The sequence below is a fragment of the Nanorana parkeri genome, unplaced genomic scaffold (genome assembly GCF_000935625.1).
Source record: "Nanorana parkeri isolate BGI_ZX_2015 unplaced genomic scaffold, ASM93562v1 scaffold2029, whole genome shotgun sequence".
Classification (NCBI taxonomy): Eukaryota; Metazoa; Chordata; class Amphibia; order Anura; family Dicroglossidae; genus Nanorana; species Nanorana parkeri.
In genome coordinates, this window is record NW_017308297.1 from 68328 (window position 1) to 81906 (window position 13579).

The following is a 13579-nucleotide window of genomic DNA, read 5'->3' on the forward strand; positions in this document are numbered from 1 at the left end:
ATTATTATAGTTAGGTTATTGAAAGCATCAGCATGCAGAGCATATTACATATAATATATCAAATTAAGATGAATTCTCTTTTATATTAGCAATGTATTGTACAGAATAATGAGTAAGCAAACTGTCCTACATTTATATAATGCACAATTAATTGTGTCCTGACTTAGTGGAAACATCATATATACATATAGTACATAGATAATGAGATGTATGAATAAACAACATGTGAAACATTTAGCTTTGTAGATCAAGGTAATTAGAGTTGGACATTAAGGCTTTATAGATGGTGGTAACTAGAGTTCATGTAGAACTATTTGTTATGGCAAGACTATTCTTTCTTATTTTCAAGGACTCCTTAATGACTGAAAGTGTACCAAGTGACTGGCGTAACGCAATGGTAGTGCCGATATTCAAGATGCCAACCTCGAACTACAGACCAGTCAGTCTAACATCAATAGTATGCAAACTATTTGAGGGAATGATAAAGGACTATTTAGTCGACTTTGTTCCGGACTGTCACAATACCGGGCATGGGTGTATCCACAAAAGGGTGTAGGGGCTTCTTTTCAGTCAGAGTGGTTCAATTTTGGAACTCTCTGCCACAAGCAGTGGTATCTGCAGAGAATATTGATTCGTTCAAAAAGAAATTAGATACCTTCATAAGAGGCCGTAACATACAGGGGTATAGGTACTCTTGAAAATTAAGACCACACAGGGACTCATATACACATAAGCACACACTACACACACAAAGTTTGAACTTGACCTGTGTCTTTATTCAACCTAAAATATTATGTAACTATGTAGAACATTCAGGCCTTATAGGCTGAGGAAACAAGAGTTCAAAGACAGAAAGTCATAAAAATGTTTTTGACATGGGCTCAAGGAGCAATAGGTCCAATGACATGACAGCTGTCCTCTAACCTTGATGTGAGGAAGTCCTATCAAGGCAAGAAGACCCATCTAATGTTATTGGCAAAATCAAATACAGGGTGGCATTGTTACCTGATTTTGGAGATAATTCAAGGTAACACGTGGTTCTATTGTTCAGATCCCTATGAAAAGGGGTCTGTGAGTCCATATTATTTGAATGTGCCAGAATTGCTGCGTGTTCCCGGCAAGCTTAATAAAAATATTATTTGAAGATCTGGTATTGATCCTTTGTTTATTCTGTGCTGCAGAGGTCTAAGGTTCTTCATACTTCATACTTCTCCATACTTTTTTTCAAAATAGCAGGCCAATTCACTAAAAAGGTGAATTGCAGGGGAATTGGTAGGAGAATTTGAACATCTAGAGCAATATTTTGGAAAGTCAGCTAAATGGTAGAATTTTTGTGCGGCTATTTTGACCTAAATTCTTCAGTTCTGCCAATTATCCTGTATTGCAGGAGAATTAGTAGGAGAATTGACAGGAAAACTGAAAAATCTAGGACTGGAGTGACGATTTGGGTACATATCACACGTGAGGTATGCAAACCCTTGCCCCCCCCCTTTCTGATCTGGTGTGTGTGGCACAGACCAGAACCAACGCATTGCAGGAATTACTAAACCCAGCAACTGTACATAACACAGATCTTAAATGATCATCAAATCACAGTTTCAGTGCCACAATGGTTATCACTGGATAACAGTGGTAATCCAATCTGCCCACTGCTGAAATCTATTTTTCTGATCAAATAACTGTTGTTTCCTATGTGCCTGTTTTTTTGTTATTTGTTGTTCTAAAAAAAGATGGCCTTAACAATGCTACAACATATGTGGTAATAATCGCTGGTTCCCTTACAATTTTCTTCATTTGTCGCACATGCCTGACACTCACCTCTTCACCACCTTAGGGCTCTTCTCACCTGGATCTGGGCACACTTTTCAAAGGTCAGTAACAGGGCCAGACCCCGGGAATGAAGGAACTGGAATCAGTCATGGAGCAGCATGAGATAGGCCCCGCCCACTAGCCCCTACCAAACCATGAGACGCATCATTGTTAAAACGGCAACAGCCCGGGGGACATGCTGCGACATACATCCATGCGGACTGGATGGAAGTGAAAGGGCAGTGGAGGGGTCAGTGACGGGCCCCCTCGTGGCCGCGGGCCCTCGAGCAGCGCCCGAATGGTCGGTCCGCCCCTGCTCAGTGTAGTCGGTGCATGTGTATATTTGTTTGTAGCAGCCTATATGTTTGTCTTGTGTTGCTTTTCCTGTAACTACCGTATTTGCCAGTGTATAAGATGGGTTTTTAGACCCAAAAACATCGCCCGAAAATCGGGGGTCGTCTTACACGCCGTGTATACTGTATGTAGCGTCTTATACAGTATACCGTGCTGTGTCAATCACGGCAGGCTTTGTATACATTAATACAAAGCCTGTATTAATGAATACAAAGCCTGCTGTGATTGGCTCAGTGCTGAGCCAAACACGGCAGGCTTTGTATTAATGATGGAGGACACTGTGGGGATCGTGGACAAAGTAAGAGACTGTAATCCCGAGTGTGGCTCGGGGTTAACGCATATGGTACTGAAAATTAACCCCGAGCCACACTCGGGAATACCGCCATGGAGGTTAGTGGGTGCATTTAAGCATTATTTTGGGCTATACTAGTCTTATACGACGAGCATAGCCCAAAACCTATATTTTAACACAAAAAGTAGGGGGTCGTCTTATACGCCCAGTCGCCTTATACGGCGGCAAATACGGTAAGTTTGTGCATGCAGCATTTTTGCATAGTAAAGTACTTTAAATACTACTGGGTCAGTTTCCTTGGGCTTTACTGCAATAATCAGACAACAAATATATGTAAAAGTTTTGACAAGCATTACAATTGCAAAAACAAAATGTGTGCCAAATATCACTATGAATATTGGAGTAAGAAAAATAATTTTAGTGTCATTACTCACTGTTAACTCTAAATTGATGTGTGGTAACAGATTTGAAATAGTCACCTATAGGCAATTTAGGATACCGTAGTTTTTTAATGGCTTTTTTATGGCTTATTTTATTTTTTAAAAATATTGAGTTGCACAAATATTGTGTGACATAAAAAACTGCAACTAGCCCTTTTTTTTTCTACAGAGCCTCTTCTTTCAGAAAATATATGATTGTTTGGGGGTTTAAAGCAGTTTACCTAAAAGTTTAGATTTTAACATATTTGCAAAAATTTAGAAAAAAAATGCTCTGAATGCAAAGTGATTAAAGAGTCTCTAAAGACTAGAAACTATAGCTTAGATATAATGTAGATCAAATCTTTCAGAACATATGAGTTTTAGTCATGTGGTCCATCTGCTTTATTGACCTTTCTTTTGTCTAAAAGTTCCTGGACCATATTCGTTTTGAGCCAATGAGGTTGCTTGAGGTTGTATTAATACCAAACTGATTTTCTACATCAGCTCCACACTTTACCTTTGTATACACGGAGCTAAAAGGTAGGTATCTAATAGATTTGCTTTCCCTTTGTCCCCATGATCAATTTTGGGTTTTTTGTGAAGGATCTACTTGGCCAGAGGTAGTCTTTTTACTCGTATTATTGAATCATTCTAGGTATGGCCTGACTTATAGAGTTTACCACTGATCTTCATGACTGAAATTTGTACATTTGTAACTGCTTGACAAATATTTAAAGTTTAACTGCATCTTTGATATAGGCTGTAAGACCTTGTCAACACACAGCCACTTTAAAAAATGTTCTGTGCCAAGCACTAAAGTACACTTTAAGTATTCATGTAAGAAACTTTGACAAGAATCAATTACCTAAATAAAGATTACACAGTTAGAGGGGCTATTCTTTAATTATGCAAACTGTCAGATGGAGAATTGTGTAATCAATCTTAGACTAGACTGACATGGCACTTATCAGTATCAGTAAAAGTGAAAGGCTTACAAACAGCTTGCAACCATATCTGAACTTTAGCTGGGAAAAATATAGGCCCCTTTCACACAGGCACCTGTCAGCTCAGATCAGCAGGGGATCCATGAACAGATCCCCTGCTGATTGGAGCAGTTTGGAATGGATGTCACCGTTGTGATATCCATATCTGTCCAGTTTTCATGTGTTAATTTACATCAGATTACCCCCGATCCGCCACAATCAGATTCACCAAAACAGAAATCTGTTCGGTTTTGTTTTCCAGACCTGGATGGGGTTAGCTTGATGTAAATGGATGCACATCCATTTGGATCTAGCTGCCCACTGATTAACACTGGGCTTCCAATCAGATATGCTTGATAAACTGACAGATGTACCTTATCGAAATGCCCATCTTAGAAAGGCCATACAGAACATGCAATGCACAAAAACCTAACAGAGGTTTAAAGGGGAGTAAGGAGGAGAATAATAATGAACTTGAAGGGATACAAAATGACCTATTGCATATAAATAAAATATGCACTAAGTGCCGACTGTAAAAAACATTTTGCTAGAAAGGTATACAATTAAAGCAGCATTTCACAGCTAATCATAATACTGATATTCCTTGCAGACATTTTTTAAACAGTTGTATCGTAGGTTATTTATTTTATAAAGTACCTTTTCTGCCATCTCTCTGGATGTCAACATGGCACCATTCTCCATCGTTGACCTTTTTGTGACTTGCTTTTACTTTAATTCCACCAGACCCAAGATCAAGAAGAAGATAGAGTGTTCCTTCAAGTAGCTCAACTGCAAAATAATCTGCTTTTGGTGGTCTTTCAGGTCGTCCAGTGGCAACTCCTCCGGGAATTGTTCCAGGTGCATTTCCACCAGCACGTGGCCTTCCCTGACTAAAAAGAAGAAGACCACTTGGCTCTGTGGTGCGAAAGTCAAATGATATGGATCCAGCTTTCTTGGTCTCCCAACGGGGAAGCTGTAAAAATGCCTCAGGTACTTGAAATGTAACAGGGTCTAAAGAAGGAACATTTTCACAGCGAAATAAAAGATCACCATTTAATCGCATCTTTGGATCACCATCAGCAGCCAGACGGGACAGTTCAAGTTTGAAATCATTATTTTTGTAGACAACCTTTTATTAAAAGAAAAATAGAAAAAAGTAAGAATTATGGAAGATGAAGTGAAAAATGCAAATTGACCTTAATTGGTTAGTTCACCCTTGACAGTTTAAAACAAACATCTTTAGTAAATAAACCTACTATCAATGTAAAACAACATGTACAAAATTCTAATCCCAAAAGACTACTTTCTTCTCTGTTCTGCCAAAGTACATTTTAGTGATCAATTTAAAAAAAGTGCTGCAGGAGCTGTTTGTCCAGCTTTGTCCAGGCAATGTAGTTCTTTGTCCTGGATGTTACTACATATCCCATAATTCATAGTGTATGGCAGCATGCCTGCACAGGAGGGGCAGGGGAAACACATGAATACGCTTCTCACTCAGTAGATAAATGAGAGGTAAATAGTTTGCCTTCATCTTGTGACCTCAATGCTGTTGTGATAGAGAGAGGAGAATGTGAGCATTGCATGCTGGGATGCAAGCTCACCGGCAATCCATCCATCCTGGATTATATCCAAGACAGAAACAATTACACTGACTGGAAACTTTATGGCTGGGAATTGCATAAACCTCGTGTGGCCTAAAAGGTATGCTATTTTCAGGATTAAAAATTTCACTTCACTGCACAGTTATTTGAATCGTATTTGGATGAACTGTAACATTCATAACAATGGTGGTGAACTAACCGTTTATGTTTGATGAAACCACCATACATACCAAAAGGACAACGTTTTTAAAGATTTATCAGGTATCATTTACATGTGATTGCGTTAATTTTAAAGGATAACTGCATTTACAAAACAATTTACCTGGATGAAAGCATTGCAACAAAAAATTGCAATACACCTCTGCAATACATGCATATTTCCCTATGCTGTTTTCACTGCAAGTACAGACAAATTTGTACTTATCGAACAGATATAACAAATGCTTTCAATTGTATATTTTACTGACTAAAAGTGAGCAAATAAGACAGTCCATCATTAAGGTTTACATCCATATTAATATATCCAGGAACACCAAGTAACTGAGCTTTAAAATCTGCTACCTTAGGCTCAAGCCAGTGTAAACATTGTGTTGCCTACATTCAAACTGTTTGCAGTCTGCACTTTACCTGAATTTAGAAGGAGCAAGAACAAGAAAAATGTCTGTTTCACATACCTGGCTAATTTAAAGGAGAACTAGAGGCGAGTGCTTTTCACTTTTAATTTAAGTGTCAGTTTAGCACATTTTAGCGCACAGGTTGATTTAAGCCTGATCCATCTCTCCTAAAAACATTGATGAATATGGACAAGGGAATATTAAAAGGAAGGTCCTGTTATCTGTAAAAAAATAATACATTTCTCTAAACTGTAGTGCTTAGAAGGGAATACTCTGATATGTTTATGCTGATTAGCTACACAGTACCACTGTGTGCATTCACTGTATTTTATTTTCTGTACATTTTATTTGGTTCATTATTTTTGCACAGTTGGGATGAGGGCTAAATCTTTATTCTTTAGTCAGACTTATGGCACATTATTACTTGACATTTTGCCTTATGACTATTGATGTAAACAAAACTATAACTATAATATGTATTCACTTATATATTAACATAACAAACATGATTGTAATACTTACATCCTTAAGGCATCCCATAAAGTTATTACTAACAGGGGATCCTGGGAGATCAGCTGTGTTTGGACTGCCTCCAATGTAGAAGAAGTCGTCACTTCCCAGCATTGTGTAGTCTTCTTGGGTGTAACCAGTTGAAGTGAGAATCCCATCAACTGAAATAGTGACCTGTAAGTGAAGGTATACAGAAGACAAAAGGAGAGAGAATGGGAGAGATAGAAAGAAAAAGAAAGAGAGGAGGGAATTTGGAGACAGAGAGATCCAAGGAAAGAAAGAAAGTGGGGAAAAGGGAAAGGAGGGTAAAAAGACAAAATTAGGTGAAGGCAATCAAAGCTGTTGATGTCTCACCATTTTCATGTCTGTTCTGTCTCTGAGGCAAGACCATCTCTTCACCAAAAGAGGAAAGGATCATATAAAGAGTGGCATAAAGTTTCAGGAATAGAGAAAAAAGCAACTCGGTAAGGAAAACTTGAAATGTGAAGCATAAGTATAAAAGAAGAGGGTGGAATGAAAAGTTGAAAAAGGAAAAGGGGAATAAAGAATGAAGAAAGGAAAATAATTTCTATTGTGGGCCTTTGTGGTGATAGGTGTAGAAAGGAATATTTGTATCTATACAACTCCAAGGATTAAAAGTGCAGATGTCCTTTCCTGAGTTGCTAATCCTATCAGGTTTTTTCATCGGTCTACATCGCAACAATGCTGGCTGTTTACGTGCAGAACTCTTCATTGATCTGGCAAAAGATCTCACATTGGCCTGTTCCGCAGATAATTCTCAAGCCCTCTAGAGATTGGCTGTAATATATTCTGGCCAATCAACTTCTTAACTTATTATTGCATGCTGCACTGCAATGTGAATTTTTCATTTACTTTACTACTACTTAAACTTCTTATATTCCGCATGTCAGAAGAGAAGAATTATGTTACTGATTAAAAATGGTCACTGTTCAGAAATGTTCGTTTCCTGTTGTTCATAGCAATATGCTGCCCACTTGTTGCAATTTGTGTTTAAAACCTTTGTCATGTTTACATAATTACTGTTTATTGTTTACTTTAAAGACCAAAATTCTAATTTCAGTTTATTAAAGTCAGTATAATTAAGATTCCAATTGCATATGATTTATCCAAATTCAAAATATACTGTACTGTAAAGTTATTTTGAAAGCACACTTTGAACCATAGCCAATTTTTTTGAAAATAATGATTTACTAAATATGCTTGTTTTATTAAAGAACTCAGTATACCGCGAGCTGTAGCTCGCGGTATACTGAGCTTAGGGTAATGGGAGGACGCTAGTTTGTGTCCTCCCGTTACCCTAAGGAGAACTATGGGGGAAAACACTGACCCCATAGTTCTCCTTTAAAACACACAATTTATTTAAAGCCCAACTCCAGTCACAATAAAATTGTAATAAATTGCAGCTCTCACCTCATTCAGAAGCAATCCACCAGTTTGTTTATTTTCTATTTCTTGGCACATTATCTTTAAATCCTGGTTTCAATGCAGCCTGTTTATACATACAGGGAGGCAGTTACATGTGGAGAAGAATGGTCACTCTAGCCAGCTCCCTGTGTGCTGGGTGACCTATCACCTCATCAGCTCTTTGTAGCTCCCTGACATTAGTGCTGCCACAGAGAAGTGGATTTAGCCAATCAACTACACTCCCAGCACCACCCTGCTTTGTTGTTACTCACTCTGTGGGGCACCCTACACTGCTAGAAAATAACATAATGGAGCATTCTCTTGCCCCCTGCAGCTGCATACAATTTTTAGCCCCTGTGATAAAGTCACAAAGGTCTAAAAAGAGCACAAATCCATATACTGGGGCACAGCAATGAAAAAAAATAGGTGAGATTACAGAAGTGGAGAAGAAGGCATGGCCATATTAGTACTTGCTACATGGAGATGTGCTTTAAGAGAGAACAAAAAAATAGAAATTTCCACTAAACCTGAATAGACAAGTAATTGCTTCAAAGAGTACTAGGGCTAAAGTACGTATTGCTTATTTAGTAAATCACCTCCCTTTACTTGGTTTACCATAACTTGGCAATACAGTATTTTTTTATTATATTCTTCCATTTGTTGGTCCTGCTATTCCATTCCAATCCTGAATTTCTGTCTCAAAAAGAAAATGTTAAGAACAATAGAATCTGAAGGCGGTTAGTCTTAAGCAATTTAATTTTTTATTGGACAGAATATTTTTATTAATAAAGTCCACTGCAGGGTTTTACATGATCGGGTACTATTTTGTGGGGTTCTGCTATAGTTGTATTTCCATGTGGAGTTTGCATCACCAAGGCCTTAAGGTGACTTATTTCCAGTACACCTTTAAGTGTAGGTAAGAACATGTTCACAGATTTGTTGTGTTTATATATGTCATTTTGCAGCCACTGTTAGTAACACATGGACATGCAGTTAGCATAGAAAGTAACACTGTGCTGGTGTTTTCATTTTAAGTAACATCTATTGCCCGCAACAAAACGAACAAACTGCACTCACATTAATGAATGACACATAATATCAAAGCAGATAAAGACCAAAGAGTTAATCTAAACCACTCAATTTACTTTTTAATAAAAGTTGTTAACAAAAGAGTTTGAAAATTGCCTGCACTGTTGTCATAAGCCATTAGTTCTGATGATAATTGGATTTTCTTGGTAGATTTGCTTTAACAAAGAAGTATAACAGATCTCACACTGCACTAAATGGTGAGGCTGTGGTTATTTCAGCAAAGATGGTATCTCCCATTCTTGTTAAATGGAGAGTACCAGTACCAAATATTTCAACACCAAATTCTCCATGCCAAACAGTACCATGAGTCTATAAAAATTGGATGTAATAATGACTATAGAGATGTATTAATTCAAGCTAAATGGGATCTACAAGTCTTATTAAGGTTACTATTTTTATATCAAAATCTACAGCGCTACAAACTACACACCACACTATATGGAAGAGCTAAAACTATAAAAATTACATAAACTCTATAGGTAAAGATTAAAGTACGAACATACCTGTGCAAAAAATATACAAATATACAGTACTATATGCAATCATATAATAAAATGGATATATGCATTTTATCCATATAAACCCCTCTTGTAGTTACCTACAACCCCACTCTAGAGGTAATACGCAAAATAATCAAAGACCTACAGCCAGTACTCTCAGAAGACCCCATACTTAAATAAATATTCCCTCAGCCCCCAAAACTGGCTTTCAAGCAACCACTGAACCTAAGAAGATTGGTACGCAGTAAGCTGACCCCAGAACAGGCACTTACACAGAACGGCACAGTACAATGCAATAGGGCTGGTAATGATTAAAATTTTCGTGTTCAATTAATCACATTTTTTTTAATCGATTAATTATAACGTCCCCATCCCATACAACCACCCTTTAACCCATACCACCTCTAACTAATTGCTGGGTTACACGTACTTCAATACTTCTGACCTTCTGTAGTTGTTTTTGACTAGTTTATCTGGCTATTTTTTTTATTTTGAAGTATATTTTATTTATGAGTGATCACATATCCCCCTTCTCTTCGTTAGCCGACAGAGCCACTTGAGGAAGGGGGGAGGAGTCCGGTGACATCGATGTCCGTGACGTCACCGGATCTGCGACTGGACTCCCGGAAGACCTGGAAGCCGGCGGAGAGGTGAGTACTGATCAAACATTTTTTAATTAGCATACCATTTGGAGGGGCTCCCACCCTCAAAATGGTATGCTACTCTCTATTGACCTTCAGAAGGCATTTGACTCGCTCTCCTGGGATTTCCTGCAGCAACTGTTAAAACGCTGGGGGTTTGGACCTCACTTTCTACATATAGTTCAAGTGTTATATTCCTCCCCATCGGCGAAGATTCGCCTACAGGGCTATTTGTCAGAATCTATTCCAAAACGCAGGGGGACGAGACAAGGGTGTCCCCTCTAACCGTTGCTTTTTGCACTATCAGAGGCATCAACTGCCAGTCAGAGGTACATACATGTGCACTTTTCGCCGATGATATGTTACTCTTTGTGACCTCCCCCCTTGTCTCGCTCCCCAATCTGATGGCCCTGTTAGACGAATTTTCCAAGATATCAGGACTCCGAGTCAATGCTTCTAAATCTGTGGCACTTAATATTAATCTTCAAATGAATGTGTGGGAGGCTCTCAAGGGCTCATTCCCATTCCAATGGAGACTGGATTTTATTCAATATCTAGGTGTTAAGATTACTCCGCTATATGAGCAACTTTACACAGCCAATTATCCCTCATTATATAAAGCCCTTAGGGAAGACATGGAAAGATCGTCCACCTATAATCTATCCTGGCTCGGGCGCATTCACTCGATTAAAATGACCCTAACTCCCCAAATTTTATATTATTTTAGGACCTTACCAATTCCGCTCCAACGAGGAGATGTTATTAGAATGCAGTCGTACATTGGTAAATTTATCTGGGGTGATAAAAACCCCAGAATCTCACGCACTAATTCTTTATAAACCTAGACAACAGGGGGGATTAGCGGTTCCAAACCTACTTTATTATTATAGAGCGGCACAACTGACGCAGTTGCACTCTCTACACTCTGCTACCGCTATCCCTGATTGGGCTAAATTAGAAGTTAGCTCGCTCAGGGGTATATCTCTTGAGGCACTGAAATGGATGACTACTAGGCAGAGACCGAAAAATATTCTGCCTACTTTGGCGCATTCCCTGGCTATATGGGATAGGCTCCGGGTCAAAGAAGGGATTGTCTCATCTCATACCCCCCTTGCACCACTGTTCAACAATACATGCTTTATACCGGGTTTACAGCCTAAAGCATTTCAATGGTGGGTGAACAAGGGCCTGTATAGGATTGGAGACTTTATATTGCTACACAAACCAATTTCGTTGTCTTACTGCTTAAATACTTTACATATGCCGGAGACTGAAATGTTTAGATTTAGACAGATACAGCACTACTTGAAATCGTTGTGTATCCCAGAAAGTGGTACCCACTTAATGACACCATTCAAGTGGTGGTGCTTGCGGGGGTCCGACCAACGGGGGGGGATTTCCGTAATATACGCCATACTACTCGGGCCATTTATGAAACTAGCTTATATGATTGCATGGGAGGCTGACCTTGGCGTCACCCTCCCCATTGAAGAATGGCAACAATGTACTTCGAGACTGATGCTGGGAATTCCCAATGTCTCCTTAGCAGAGGTAAATTATAAAGTTTTCTCCAGATGGTACCTGGTTCCAGTTAGGCTGGCAACTATGTTTCCCGGGAAGAGCCCCCTGTGCTTTAGGGGTTGCAACCAGCAAGGCACAAGGATCCACATATGGTGGCAATGTCCAAAAATTCTCTGCTTTTGGAATACATTTTTTGCCCTGCTCTCCGAGATCCTCCGGTGTGATATCCCGAGAGATCCGCAATCCTTACTTCTGAACAAACCGGTTCCAGGTATTTCGAGAGCCTAGGGCAAATTCTTGTTCTTTTTTTCCTTAGCAGCCAAAATCTCCATAGCTCGATCTTGGAAATTAGAAAGGGTTCCATTTTCTATGGTTCTGTCTATACTAAACTGGGTCATGATTCATGAGAAGCTCCATAGTATATCACAAGACAGATATCTTAGTTTCGAGGAAGTGTGGAATCCATGGCTGTCGCACCAAGGGATTTCAAATCTGTCGGGCATCCTACCCATGTCCTTGGGTTAGATAAGTCTGCGGATAGTAGAACTCTATGAAATTGCAAGTCTATATTTGTATATTTGTTTTTCTTTTATTTTTGTGTTAAACTTCTCCTTTTTATTTTTTTAAACATTTTTAATTTTCCCTTTTTTTCTCTCCAATTAAAAAGTGTTTCCATTCAATTTTCCCCCTGGTGGGAGATGTAAATCTCCCTCCTAGAGGAATTTAGCACCGATAGATAAGGTGATATATAGCGGCACCCAGAACGACATGAGAGAATGAACGAATGCACCTCATACGTTGTTGGCATTGTAAGATGATCGATCGCTATGTTATGCTGTTATTATTTTGACACATATGCTGGATAACTATATAACCGTTTTGTCACTTTTTCTATTGCTGTATGCGCCTTGAAGTCTATAAATATGGAAACCAATAAAAAAAACTTTGAAACTCAAAAAAATTGTAATCGATCAAAGAAATTAACGATTAATCGAGGAATTAATCGTTAATTTCCGCAGCCCTACAATGCAATAAACCCAGCTGCAAACTTTGCCAACATATATGTGACAGAAATACAGCGAGTCACAATAACAAAGAGTACCCCATTAAGGGGTCATACTCATGCGCATCTGCTAACGTGGTGTACATGATACAGTGTTCAGCATGTGACAAAGGTTGTTACATTGGGGAAACTGGCCTTAAGCTGCATCTCAGGATGAACCTACACAGGAGTTTGATCAAGTACCACAAAGAGAATGAATATTGCACTCCAGTAGGACATCACTTCTCCCAGAAGGATCACTCCATCCACAACCTCAAAATTAAAGTACTGAAAGGGAATTTTAAAAACTCTCACATTTGAGATGAAAATGATTCTACATTTCAATGCCATAAAGGAGGGACTTAATGTTGATTCTGGTTTTCTGACACACTACCAGAACTTTTTATGAATCTACGGAACATCACAATATTCATGTATGTTGTATATATCTGATCTGTTTAGGGTTTATTTGTCATCCTATGCTTATTTGTTCTGTCTTTTGATTACCAGGAGGCATTTTCTACTCCCAGGTCCAACATTTATGACACCCCACTCCCCCCTCCCCCCCTCTAAGAGCTTTCTCCTGTCTTAACTGACAAACTGTCATGTTGATCATTATTGATTCTGACCCTAAGGAGAGGTTCACTCTTGAAAGCTTGTCTTTTATATATTTTGTTAGTCCAATAAGAAAAGGTATCATTGCACACTGCAATACTACGTTTTTTTATGTCTTGTCTACTGGACTAATACGGCTTAACCATTTATATTGCACTATTATA

General features: G+C 38.7%; 1 protein-coding gene across 1 annotated transcript in view; it reads right to left on the reverse strand.

Moving 5' to 3' along the window:
- The window catches only part of LOC108800446 (neurexin-2-like), a 149053-nt gene that overhangs the window by 30280 nt on the left and 105194 nt on the right, over positions 1-13579 (reverse strand). The window contains exons 6-7 of the mRNA XM_018572430.1: positions 6595-6756; positions 4515-4986 (exon numbers count right to left, since the gene is read on the reverse strand). Of these exons, the coding sequence (XP_018427932.1) occupies positions 4515-4986; positions 6595-6756 (634 nt within the window). The remainder of the gene's footprint in view (positions 1-4514; positions 4987-6594; positions 6757-13579) is intronic.